The sequence below is a fragment of the Xylaria bambusicola genome (genome assembly GCF_022495145.1).
Source record: "Xylaria bambusicola strain CBS 139988 unplaced genomic scaffold F5B22scaffold_6, whole genome shotgun sequence".
In the NCBI taxonomy this organism is placed as follows: Eukaryota; Fungi; Ascomycota; class Sordariomycetes; order Xylariales; family Xylariaceae; genus Xylaria; species Xylaria bambusicola.
This window is the reverse complement of record NW_025953559.1, coordinates 193,249-206,389: the sequence shown is the minus strand read 5'-3', so window position 1 is coordinate 206,389 and position 13,141 is coordinate 193,249. Positions and strand designations below refer to the sequence as shown.

The window sequence follows — 13,141 nt, the reverse complement described above, 5'->3', positions numbered from 1 at the left end:
TGTTTACTAGGTCTGCATAAGCCTAAGCTTACAGTTGAATGAAAATGTTCCGTTTAATCACTATAGGGGGAGGTCATTGTAGTGAAGTATAAAAGTCATTTATACATACATCCTATGCTAGCTGAACGATAAATCCATTGTACCATATTATAATAGCGAGTGAGACTATGGAATCCTTGCATAGTACCGAGCTTCTAGAAGATGGGTAGGGGTTACGTCTATTCCGCGGTTCATCGGCAATGAGGGTGGCATTTATCCTGAATAGCCTATTTAGCTCGAGCACTTCCATATATGTAGCACAGAAACGAGGCGTCTGGAGAACATCTCCCGGAAATATCTGATGGCATTATTGGTCCGTAATATCAATTGTTACCCCCTTCATGTCTGACAATTATGCATCGACTCGCCAACAATTCCTGGGGTACAATATAGACATGCAGAACACTGTGGGGAAATCAATGGACGCCTGACAGGACCGTCAGCTTGGTTATCCAATCAGTAGCTCAAGCAGTTGCTATCTCGAATATAAGTCATCTATATATGTTGTAAGCGGGCCTCTATCCGCCGAAATGATCCCAGACAATTCGGTCCGCTGGTCGAATAGCGGCTCACGTAGTAATAGACGGTAGAGTGGGCATTACGATTGCTCAATGAATGGGTCGTTGGGCTTCATTCTCAGGTAAGTTTCCGTGACTCCGTGGGCAGAGTCGGCTTGATTTTGCCTCGAGGAATGTGAATACGAGTTGCCGTGGCTCCAATGGAGGTCCACCTCCGTATATCGGTGCAGATATAATAACACCTGTTGCGCCATCTAGCCCGATTTACTTTGCTGGGCTCTCTTAATCATAGTAAGCTATTAATCTTTCATTCAGTGTGCTCAACTATCATAATGCTGTTCTCCTTGATCTTCGCGCCAGCTTTGGTTGCCGCTCACGGTGCTGTAACAAGCTACATCATCGGTGGCACAACATATCCTGGATATGAGGGGTTCTCACCGCAGGCCAATGCTCAAATCATCCAGAGACAAGTATGTTCGACTTTCGATTATTCACTCCTCGAATCGTTGCGTTGATGCTTTTCATGATGTTTGATGATGTTTCCTGGGTCAAATTTGCTAATTATGGGCGCAAAGTGGCCAGACTATAATCCGATCATGACGGCCTCTGATGGTAAAATGACGTGCAATGGTGGTACTTCAGCTCCCCTGTCGGCCAAGATCGCGGCAGGTTCAAACATAACAGCTGTGTGGCGCCAATGGACTCATCAGCAAGGCCCAGTCATGGTCTGGATGTACCCTTGTGAGAATGGCTTTAAATCGTGTGATGGTAAACAGAAGAAATGGTTCAAGATTGACCAGATGGGTCTTTACGGGAGTGCATTAAATAGTAATGACTGGGGAACTGGAGTTGTTTACAAGACACTGAAGTGGTCGAGCAAGATCCCCGCCAGCCTCAAGCCTGGCCAATATCTCATCAGGCACGAGCTGCTGGCTCTTCACCAAGCCAATACCCCCCAGTTTTACCCCGAATGCGCACAGATTGAGGTTACCGGCTCTGGTACCGCAACTGCCCCTTCTAACTTGCTGTCATCGATTCCCGGCTATGCTCCACAGTCTGATCCTGGTATCATGGTGAGTCCTGGCAAGTACCAAGTTATGAACATTACTGATCAAGTTCAGGTTGATATCTACAACGGGGGGCGCACCTCATACACTTGCCCCGGCCCGGCTGTCTGGAGTGGTTAAATCTTGCACACGACTGCGATAACCGTGCGATCATATCCTCATTGATATTCATCAGGGCTTTCGATGTCATAAGCTTATCTTGCACTGTGGCAAAGTCAGCCCTGTACAATAGAAACCCACAACCTATGCACAGGCTACACCCAAAGAGTTCCTACTTTCGAAGTGACGGTTAGTTTGGTCGAGTGTCTTTCAGTAGATAACCTCTGTGAATGTTTAATGTGACCTTAAGACACAGAATGCATTAGTACATCATAAGAAAAGCATAAGCAAGAGTCTAACTATCTTTTGGTATTGTTCATCTTAAAGTTGCTGTGAATTGAGAAACTGGGTGACTAAAAAATTTTATATTTACATTTACATCATGCGGACTTTCACCTCGGATATCCTTAGTGGAAGACCCTTTTTAGTCGAGCACGTGGGTTACCTAATCTACCAACTACAAGCGAGACCCTGTGCCTTTGAACCTATAGAAAAAATACATTAGACGGCCAGTAATTTCATGAACTATGCATCAGCGCTCGTTTCTGTTGGCGATCATCGCGACCACAATGAAATCTCAGCACGCTCGATGCCATGCAATAGCGCATCTACTACAGTGAAATTGCAGCCTTCTATGCTAATAAAGAAACGCTAGCCAAGTGTGAAAATATTTATTCCGATGTATTTTAACTCACAAAGTATACAACTCGTGCCACATCTTGGAGCGCCAAGATCCCTAAAACTGTAAGGGGTATTCACGGTGCACACCGTTCCCTCGCGTGTCATAGCTCTACTATACTTGGCTAGAGCGTAACACTGGATGCAGAGAGCGCTTGGCTGCAAACATTGCAATTCCATGCGCGAGGTGATACATAACAAGGTTGAACTCTCTAAGTTCAAGCGCAAACTCACTCGAACCTTTCAAATTTTGCTCAAGGACTCGTGCTATCAGCCTTGATTATAGGTTATTCAACGAGTACACAAGATAAACTTCAATTACACAGGTCAATATCGAATTAGATTCGAAGAGCCTACAGAAGGTTCAGAATAATCAGTGAAATCCTTGACTAAGATTTCGTGTAGGATTGTGGCAAGGTCGTGAGGGAACTGCACTACTCTTCCCATAATCCTCACCTATTCTAAGCCTCTACTATCTCTTAAGTCTCGTCCACCCTTTAAACTAGTAGCCGGAACAGCCGCTCGCCACTCTTAGACAACCTTCTGTCGAACAATTATTCGATAATCGTCCCGCGAAGCCCCCATGTCATTTACCCGCCGTGGTAGAGCTTTATCCCGACTTCCCTGCTGGGCCCGGGACACTTCTCTGCTGCGAAGTGATGTCAAGGAAAAGGTGATTCTGCGAGTAAAAGCTCTGAATATAAATGAAGACATGTCAGTCATCTTCGCCTCGAGTTCTATATTTTTTATTCCTGCTATAGGGGCACTGGATGGTACACATCTACTGCTCTCCTATTCTCGGCCCTGGATCACATCACACGGAAGAACGCACTCACTGATAGCATATCTCTTAGAACGAGCCCGTGGTATGGTGGAAATATCACAACGACCGAGCGCGCCGAAATTATTCTCCACACCATGGTCCTGCAGTCTTTATTCAGTTGTAGCCCGAAAAATATCGACGAGTTTGTGCTCACCTTGAGCAGCATCTTTTGGCCGGACAAGATATTTGACCGACGGGCCAATATCTTTGTTGCAGACGGGTACGCCAACGACCAGGATCCAGACCAGGACAATCGTGACTATAAATACTGTCAACATAAGGCATATTACGCATGCGCGATTCAAATTTTAGCTGGTGTCTTGGATGATATAGAGAAACGGAACACTCGAGGCAGTTCCCTTACACAGAGCATGAACAGCCGAATATTAGATGGCGAACCGGTCATTCGCCCCGGACGTATCACAAATAAGAGTGATATTCCATGTTGGGTTCGTTATCCTGAATGCCTCGATGTGTACCTCAGCGATAAAGTCGTTGATCTGATAAAGGAGGTGAACGCCTCAAAATGCGAGCCGTCTTGGCGTCTGAAAATCACCACGGAAGAACGTGCCAAAATCCTCCATGCGCGAATACAGCGCCGATTCAACAAGACTGTGAGAAGGGCCATAGAAAGGCAACGTCCGATGGCAGCTCTGTTTCATATTTTTGAGACTAGATTTGCAGAAACACTCCGGTCCATGCTGACCCAAGAGTTGAGGGTTCGCCGCGATGCACACCCTTCAGCTTGGAGCCAGACCTGCGGTATTTGGCATTTGGTTCAAAATGTGCTTCTTCGAGTACTAGAGGATTGCGAGAGACAGAGACGAACTTCTAAGGGCGGACTTGAGGCACTACATGATCGGATAAATGGACTCGTCAAGTACGGCACTGTTCTCTGCAGCGCGCTCACCAATCCTTTTAAAAGCAAGTCTAATACTTCACTCCGCGCGAAGTTATTCAGATACTCAGTGTAGTACGATTGCAAGAAGGCGGTGCCACAAGAGGAAGCGAGGAAGGGGAGGCAGTTTTCGTGTTAATTCAATTCTATTGTCCCTTCCTACTATGCTCTCCTAACTTCTTATCATTTTACTTGGCACAACTCTTAAGTCATCTATCAATAATATCTTAATTTACACTTTAAAGAGAATAAGTTCCTGCCTACATATTTATTATTCGATATTCATTTGGAGCTTATGATCATTGTCTATATTTCCCTCTATTGAGTGCCACGAGCGTTGTTTGGTTGCTTTAGTTGCCGAAAACTATTGTAGTCTTCAGTGGGAATGCCACGCCTCAGTCTCCTGGTTATTAAGACATCTGCTTATTTCCTGTCCAGGTTTGCGTGGAGCTGATGCTGCTTTATCGGGGATATAAAGATCAAGGCCAGGATCCCCCAGGCGAGCATTAGTAGCCAGACACATAAGAATGCGCCCATAAACGATTGGATAACCCCTTCAAACCAATCAGTCGGCAGATTTCTCAGTTCTGCCATATCATCCAGAAGTCTCTGAATTCTCTCGGTAGCATTTGGCATATCCCCAAACCTCTCCCAGAGATTATTTCGAAGATTACCCTGATAGATGACCGAAGCAATTGTAATGCCAATTGTGCCCCCTAGACTTCGAGCAAGATCTGCGATCATTTCGTTAGATTGTCTACAAATCAACAGACTAGTAGGGTGCTAGTAAAGCTCGCGAAAAGGAACTTACAAGTACAAGAAGTGACAACTGCTTGCTGTGTGTGGTCTACAGATGCCACACATGCCACTTGGGTGATTCCGAAAACTGCTGTATAGCCTCCACCGACAATCAAGAACGCAATGGATGTCAACCAGCCTGGGGAATACTCGTTTTGAAATGTGAACATGGCAATTCCAAATGTCATGGCAAGCACACAGCTTATCACCAGCCCGACATACTTGCCAGTTCTTTTCATCAGGTAGCCCGTAATGAGCGCTCCGGCGGACGTCCCAAGAGAGACTGGGAGGATCTTCAATCCAGCAGTCGTGGCTGAATCGCCTCGCACTTGTAGGTAAAGCGGTATATAAAACACACTGGTAAGTGCAATAGCGGAGCAAAAGATACTAGCTAAGCAAGATGTGAGGACAGTACGGTTGTAGAGAAGTTTGACAGGAATGATGGGTTGAACTGCAGTTTGTTCCCAACGGAACAGCGCCGCGAATACTCCGCATGAGAGTAATATGGCTGTGGGTGGTAGAGGATGTGTCCAAGGTACGACATTTCCTCCGAAACTGAGACCCAGTACCAGCAATGTTAGAGATAACGAGGTCAGAAAGACACCGCCGAAATCAATACGTTTCAAGTACGTTTTATCTGATTGTTTTGGTGGTACTTTGACTAAGAAGTAGACGATGATGGCTGAGATGAAAGATGGTGGAACTTGAATTAAGAAAGCTAGCCTCCAGCCCATTGAGGAGTGATCATTGAGATAGCCGCCGAGAACAGCACCAGTCATGGTGCCGCACCCATACCAGATGTTTGCGATCCCTCCAACCACACCCCGCTTACGTAGTGGAATAAGGTCCGAGGCCAAAAATGTAGGAATGCTCATTAGACCGCCCCCTCCAATACCAGCGATGAGACGTCCAAATATCATGGCTTGTTGGCTCGTGGCGAGTGCGCAGATGAGGTTGCCAGCAGTAAAGGCAAGGTTGGCGAAAACTAAGCCAGGGCCTCGGCCAAAGATATCCGTCAGCCGGCCTGATATTGGCTGAGCCGCGGCATTGGATATAAGATATGCCGTAGCAAGCCACGATAGTAATCTGAGAGAGTTGAACTCGCTTGATATAGGACCAGAAAGGGTGGCTATGACAGTGGTATCAGCAGCGCCGAGGAAGACGCCGAACCAGGCGGTACTCATAACAAGCGCCAGCCATGCAAATGAAGGCTCTTTGCAGATGATTGTCCTCTCGCCTCCTTCGTCCGAGCTGACTTCAGAGCCCGCAAGCGTGGAAGAGGCACTCTCAACATCTGATTTTGAAGCCGGATGTAGAAGTGGTGTGCGCTCAGAGGCAAAATCATGATCGCTGGGGCTTCTGGTGGTCCCTGGCCAGCTATCTGAAGCTTTTGACATGATTGGTTTCTAAAGGAAAATGATAATTAGGAAGAATCAAGATTTTGAGATACAATATCTCAGCACCGAGGATAGAGAGTTTGATCTTCTTGTCATCAGTCGAGTAGTCAAAAAAATCCCAAGAGACTTATGATTCTCTATATGAAACTAATAGTTCTTCACTATGTGTGTTGCCCTAAATCCAGATTAGAACCAAAGGTCAAGATTGAGCAAACGTGACCAAGTCTTCTTTCTCTCATGATGGGCATAATGGTGTCCTCTACACTTAATCGTGACTTTCCATTCTCTATGGTGGATATCGTGACCTCTACACACAGTCATCTAACCAATGTTCTTATCCTTGTCCAAGAGTTACGACTACAAATTAATCAGGTACAATCTTCGTCTGAATAGGGCCATAAGACTGCGCTGTGGTATTGCCATAGCGCATCAAGGTGTACACTGTGTGGGTTAGTGCTTGCTTGTATGTGGTAACCCAATAGGTTGAGCACCTTCCTGTGTAATACAGCGTCTGCTGATGAATTGCCCTCAACTCTGTGACGATAATACTACTTCCCATGAGGTCGGCTGGCAGGCCTCTATCAGGTGGTTACGCGGTTTCGTATGACTTTGACTTTGATGGTGGCAAGAGTATACTTCACGGGTATGTCCCACGCCGTTTGATGTATCGTGAAAGCGAGGAGCAGGTGATCTAGGGTTCCCGGTGGAAAGTCATACAAGACTGAGGTTCGTAAGTTAAGAGATTACACTGTGACCGGCTTCGGAGAGAGTATGTTTCATAGCAAGTTTAGGTTCGATCGGTTGCTCACCAGACTTCGGGGTGATCTTTGTGTTCTGCGCTTCGTGGCAATTGTGAACCATCGTCGCTTGCGGCACGTGAGTATTTGGTAAGTAACTGTGATGACTGTCCACGCCAAGATCAACCAAGGTCAGCACTAACTGGGGCAAGGTGGCTCTGGGTAGCATCTAACGGAGCACGGAGGTGTGGAATGGATGTCGGAGGAGACATGGGCACTCCCGGAAGCGCCGCGTTCTCCAGCCGGCCCCGTAACTAGCTGATGCCTGGATAATACACTTGCAACATTGTTTGAGATGGTGGTGTGGCCCAGACTACACAGTGTACAGGCTTCACCTTATCCTTGTCAGTACCTGCGATATAGCTAGGGACGGTCCGTTGCATGGGATGGCGCGCCAAGCAGCTCCACACGCACCAGTGTTGCGCCCCTCTCTGCGGCGAGAGATGTGCGAAACGATGTACCGATACCTCTGGTCGCTTGCTATGTACCAGTACACGCATACAAACCACTGCCGCGCACCAGGCGATCTTGTTACGTGCAGTTGAAGACCTCAGATCTCGATAATGGAACCTTGATCCACATGAAATTCACATGATGAGACCAGGCTAGTACCATGAAGTTTAGCAACCCGAGGGGCCAATGAAGCGTAACTGCCTGACTAAGGTAATTAGCCTAAGGTTGATTATGCAGTCAACATCAAAAGTTTCCATGGTTGTTTAGGCTATTGGGTAGATTCTGTAAATGGAAGACCCCTTGTCTATGATATCACTCGCAGCTGACATTTGTTGGAAGTAAGTGCTCCACCGTACATGTAAGTCGATAGACAGGTTCGACTAGGATAGTATAGTCATTCTTAATCACTTCTAATTCATGTTTAACAGTCAGGGAACTTAGGCGCATACCTTCAACTCGCTATTCACTCCAGTCCACCATAGTCAGCTGAATGAACTATGTGCCTGCTGCTACTAGGCTAAAGACTGGGGCCAATGTGCCTAGAGCGTCATAAGATGCCTGACTGGCACTTCATAAGTTGCATGTCTATGTTATACTAGAAGAGGAACCTTAGTCACGCCCGCGTGGCAAATTGAGTAAGGTTTCAAAATTCAATAAATTCTTAAGGGGCACCCTGTTTATGCATTGGGCATCCCAAGAGAAGAGCAGGGGTAGTTAAGGCTATTGTAACGACCCCTTATACATCTGACCAATATGTCGTCTAGAAGATCAAGTACTGCCTTCTCCTGGGTCACGTTTCCCTAAGTCGTGTATCCCGCCAGCTATCGTATAGATCTCGGCTGACCTTAAAGTCCAAACACCATTTCAAGCATATCTGTAGTGATGAGTGTGCCCTCTTGCTGTATCATGTGGTCCAAGGACCGCTGCAACTTACAGTCTGCGCGGAGGTATGAAATATGGGCTTTAGGAAACGAGTAACATATACAGTGCTCGGTTCATAGCTCACAAGACCTCATGGTTCGATCAGTCGACGGTGCTTTGATAGGAGTAAACTGTGAGCACGATCGGTCTTCTTATCATGTGTCTAATCTTCCTGAGCCCTGACTTCAGCTATGGGTCTTAGGCTCATATGGCACCGGTGAGACAGAACTGACCTTCTCACGTATTCCCTTGGCGTGTGATAGAAGCGATACGGTGTGTGGTTTCTGTTCCCACGGGGACCGCTCAGAAAATAACAGTTTATGGTCAGATGGCAGTTGGCTTTAACATAGCCTATTGCCTGAGGGGAAAGACTTAGTCGATCAATGTATACAAGTACTTATACTATGCCGTTGAGCTCACAATAGCTGGATACGATGAACAGACTTCATTGACTTGAACATCGTTTACCTCTTCTATTCCTTACACAATGCTTTCCGACCGTATTCAGAAAAGTCTCAACTGGCTCAATGATGCGTTGCCAGCCGCACCACCTTACCCCGAAGATGTGGTGAAGATGGACTCAGCCGAGAACTGGCTTGTACGGCCGTATATCCTCCCTATCATGAAGGAAGCAATCGCCTCTAATTTGGAAGGCGAGCACCTATCTTATCAGAAGAGCTACGGTGGAAACCCCGCGCTCCTAGAGGCAACATCGGCTATGCTCAATAAGTTCTTTTCACCTCGCTCTCCCGTAAAGCCTGAACACATCGTGGCTGGTGCTGGTGCGGCCGCCATTCTCGATAGCCTTGACTTTGCTATTTGTGACTTGGATGATGGCTTGCTCATCGACGCACCTATGTGGGAGGGCTTCGGGCTAGCCAGCAACTTGAGGAACGACGACCGCCTTATTCCCGTGCCGAGGCCCCCGTCATATTCAAGCAAGGGGCAGGCCATCGCGCACTACTCCAAGGCAATGGAAAGTGCGCCGTGCCGCATTCGCGGAATAATTGTCTGTAATCCGCAGAATCCATACGGGCACATATATCCCCTGTCTTGGATGGAAGCCATATTGCAATTCTGCGAAACGCAAGACATCCATTACATTTCCGATGAGATTTACGGCATGTCGACTTTCGGCCCAGTGTCCTCATCGTCGAGGTTGCCAGTCTCAGAGAAGAGCGAGCCAATCTTTGAGTCCCCGGAGACAACATTCACATCAGTCATGTCATTTAACCTCGAGAAACTGGGCGTCAATCCCGCGAGGGTTCATTGTATTTATGGCATAAGTAAGGACTTGGGCAGCAGCGGGCTTCGACTTGTAAGCTGGTATCCTATTATATTTAAACTCACGAGGCGGTGAAAGAAAAAATTGAGGGACTCTGCACTGAACACAGAGGTGTTGAGTCTCACTTTTTTCTTGCACCGCCTCGACTCACTTTCGATTGCTTAAAACCACTGACGCGAATGGGGAAACAGGGATTCTTCATTACGCAGCACAACCCGGAGCTCCGCCACGCGCTGTCGATCCTTAACAGGTTTAGAGTATCCAACGCTTCATCCCTGATGGGGCTAGGTCTCTTCTCTGATCTATTAGCCCTCGAGGTTATCATTGCTCGAAACAAGATAAACCTTCGTAACGCGGCCGAGTATGTCGGCGACTTCTTAGCGTTCCATGACATCTCGTTCTATCGGCCGACTGCAGGCTGTTTCCTATGGGCGCGCCTCGGTGGCAACTCTGCGACCAAAGAGTCGGATGCCGCGCTCTGGAAGCAGTTCGCATCGGGCGGCGTCGCCCTGGCTATTGGAGGCGCATTCAATGAAAGCGAGCATGGATGGTTCCGCATCACGTATGCGCTCCCGCAGGAAGAACTACAGAAGGGCATACGTCGCATTGAGATTGCACTAGGCAGAGATAAGAAATGGCAGCCGGGCAAGGCGAGTGGCGCGTTGATTGCGCAACATGGACAATCTCTACGAATGCGACCAAAAAAAAGCTCGAAGAGCTTTGGACTGCCTTTGAGTTGGATTATGTGGTGGCTTTGATGCACGTGTCTGAAGGCGTAGTTCCACAATGAAGAGCGACAGCCATTTATCCCTTAGTCGCCTCCGGTAGTTCGAAGCTAGATAGGAAAGTCGATCCGTGTACACGTTCCTAGATACTTTAGCCAGTTCTTTTGATAATACATCTAGCAGCTGTTCCTATTGACTTGGTGTTGGTTTATGATAAAGGTGTTTGTTCGTTCCTGTCTTGACAGCCAAGCCCTCTACAACAGCGAGGCCTAGCTTAACGCATGGAATTAAGAAAACCATCAAATTATTATTTGAGACTATTCCCAACCGTCTGCTCGTCCACGATCCTCTCAGGTTTTGATGCTACAGAGTGATCATAACGAAATACACATAGAGATTGATTCAACAGAAATCTTGTCTTCCAGGAAGTCTAGTGATGTAACATCCGTTTCTGGTGATAGGGGCCACCACTACCAACAAAGCAGGGGTATGCCAGGCTAAAATCTTACCTTTAGCTACTTCTGGTAATCATAACCTTACTGCACCATTTTTCGAAAAGACCAGGACGGACTCTGCTTACATGCAAGTAATTATATAAGCGATTGACAATCTAGCTATAAGTACTACGTGACTACCTTAGTAGGAAGAGGAAAGAAAGTATGTGAGGATATTGATATGTCATTATGAAAAACTGACAGTGGGAGGAGAGCATAAGTATACTTCTAAAATTGGGTGAGTACGATGTCGATGTCGCCAACTAACACGAACTTGATCACAACCCCTTAGACAAAGCCCATGATTTTCAAGTAGCGATCTAGCCCGTCAGAGCTCGAGCGGGTACTGGTCAACATATATCGGATGGGATGAAGAGCTCTGCAGATGATCCCAGATTCTCTCGCGTGCTTTGTCCAATTTCTGACCCCCTTTAGTAGCTGACAGACTTCCAGCCTTGAGGCCTCTGCTGTTTTCTCTCTCAAGTTCCACTATACGGAAGAATTATATTAGTAGATCTCTCCTTTGCGATGCTCAAATTTCGTGGACTTACTATGAAGATGCACGACAGCACTCTTACCGGTGTACAGTGCGTGCCCGACGTTAGTACGCGTATCTGAATTTGCGTCTCCGACCGCGTAAATCCCAGGTACATTGGTAAGCATGTTGTCGTCTACTGCCATCATACCATCTACTAATTTGACGCCCACTCTTTCGCCAAGAGAGGACCGTTGCTCTTCGTCGAAGGTGTAGAAGAATGTATTGCGCTCTATGCTTGGGCCCTCCTCAAACTCGATGCGGAACAGGTCATACTCAGGCATGCTAGGCAAATGTGAACCGGAGTGGTCTGCACTCCCGTCGCGTAGCCGAGTAATCCGGGATATGGTGCGATTGTCTACTTTAATGTTGCGCTTCTCCAAGTATTGCGACGAATTCTCAGCAAATATGATATCAGCATGTGCGCGATTCTCGAGAGTATCTGTGCCATTGGCAAAGATTATGATGTTTGTATTCAGCGTCAATACTTCCGCCGCTGCCCTAGCGGCCTTGGAAAAGGATCCAAGGATACCCATAGGCTGGTCTGCGTGCTCGTTGCCATCGCACCAAGGACACCAATAGATGCCCTTGCCAAAATTCTCCTGCAGACCAGGGGTCGGGGCGATAAGATCGCGCAAACCCGTGGCAAGGACTATCTTGCGAGCAGTAAGTGACGAGGATGTGCCATCAAATGCGGTCATGGATACGGTAAAGTATGCATTTCCAGCTTCGGGCTGAATATCGGTTACAGTGCCGTTAGTGGTCTTGATGGTCTTGTAGTGGGCAACTTGTTGTTGCGCGACATAACGAAAGTACGCCGGCGGAACACCTATGCTGCTATAAGTAAACTTGGCACATGGACTTGAATACCAGGGTTAGAGACATACCATCAAAGCCAATAACATCGTGCATAAGCCGTGTAGGAGCGTTGCGGTATTCCCCGGAATCGATGAGCAATGCATTGCGGCGAACTCGAGCAGCGGCACTAAGTGCGGCCAGCCCTGCAGGACCACCGCCAACTATAATAACATCATAATCCGTCCAGGTGGATGGGAGAAGTATAGGGGCAGCACTAGCTAGCACTGCAAAAGCTGATAGTAGAATGACTGTAAACCAAGACATTTTGGGCGAGGCAAAACTGTCTTACACAACATGCCGAGCATAAGAACACATTGAAGGTTCTCTAGAATCATTTAGATATTTATCGTTCAACATAGCAGGATTGAGCTGAACTGGGTTAGCCATCGATAGGTGCTCACATGGCCATTGTTCACCAATCTCATGTCTTCTCGGGTCTTCTCAGCCAACATCGAGCAATAGCTCATTTAGTTAGTCAACGACCTTGTGACTCAACAACATACCACGATCTAGCGGAAATCTGTCCGAGCTGTTATCTTTGAACGGGTACTGTTGATGATGGTGCGTGAAACCGTGTGACTTCCAAGTGGTCATGAACATAGGCTAGGCGGTTCGATGCCGGAGTTGATCACAGATGAATACACCACCACGGGCAAGGGGTGTTGCCATTGATCGCCAGTGCAGATCACAGTGTGTCAAAGGCACACCTAACCTCACCTACTTGCAGATTCAAAATGTTGCCAAGGAGAACAATGA

General features: G+C 47.3%; 5 protein-coding genes across 5 annotated transcripts; 3 read left to right on the top strand and 2 right to left on the bottom strand.

Moving 5' to 3' along the window:
* The first annotated feature begins 594 nt into the window (after positions 1-594).
* F5B22DRAFT_458238 (lytic polysaccharide monooxygenase) lies at positions 595-1,913 on the top strand. Its single transcript, XM_047972038.1, has 3 exons — positions 595-1,027; positions 1,133-1,630; positions 1,679-1,913. The coding sequence occupies exons 1-3, from the start codon at positions 890-892 to the stop codon at positions 1,742-1,744; spliced, it is 702 nt and encodes a 233-aa protein (XP_047834103.1). The 5' UTR covers positions 595-889; the 3' UTR covers positions 1,745-1,913.
* Positions 1,914-2,812: 899 nt separating this feature from the next.
* F5B22DRAFT_660461 (uncharacterized protein) lies at positions 2,813-4,220 on the top strand. The gene is made up of 2 exons (XM_047980291.1): positions 2,813-3,115; positions 3,163-4,220. Exons 1-2 carry the CDS (start codon positions 2,985-2,987, stop codon positions 4,196-4,198), a joined length of 1,167 nt encoding a protein of 388 aa, XP_047834102.1. The 5' UTR covers positions 2,813-2,984; the 3' UTR covers positions 4,199-4,220.
* Positions 4,221-4,504: 284 nt separating this feature from the next.
* Positions 4,505-6,317, bottom strand: F5B22DRAFT_660457 (major facilitator superfamily domain-containing protein; the record flags this gene model as incomplete). The annotated part of the gene is made up of 2 exons (XM_047980290.1): positions 4,505-4,856; positions 4,934-6,317. 2 exons carry the CDS (start codon positions 6,315-6,317, stop codon positions 4,546-4,548), a joined length of 1,695 nt encoding a protein of 564 aa, XP_047834101.1. The 3' UTR covers positions 4,505-4,545.
* Positions 6,318-8,906: 2,589 nt separating this feature from the next.
* Positions 8,907-10,531, top strand: F5B22DRAFT_660451 (pyridoxal phosphate-dependent transferase; the record flags this gene model as incomplete). Its single annotated transcript, XM_047980289.1, has 2 exons — positions 8,907-9,806; positions 9,965-10,531. The coding sequence occupies exons 1-2, from the start codon at positions 8,976-8,978 to the stop codon at positions 10,529-10,531; spliced, it is 1,398 nt and encodes a 465-aa protein (XP_047834100.1). The 5' UTR covers positions 8,907-8,975.
* A 565-nt stretch (positions 10,532-11,096) lies between these two features.
* On the bottom strand, positions 11,097-12,688 carry F5B22DRAFT_592726 (uncharacterized protein). Its single transcript, XM_047973954.1, has 3 exons — positions 12,415-12,688; positions 11,544-12,356; positions 11,097-11,481 (listed from the first exon to the last, which is right to left on the bottom strand). Exons 1-3 carry the CDS (start codon positions 12,647-12,649, stop codon positions 11,321-11,323), a joined length of 1,209 nt encoding a protein of 402 aa, XP_047834099.1. The 5' UTR covers positions 12,650-12,688; the 3' UTR covers positions 11,097-11,320.
* Between the last annotated feature and the right edge of the window lie 453 nt (positions 12,689-13,141).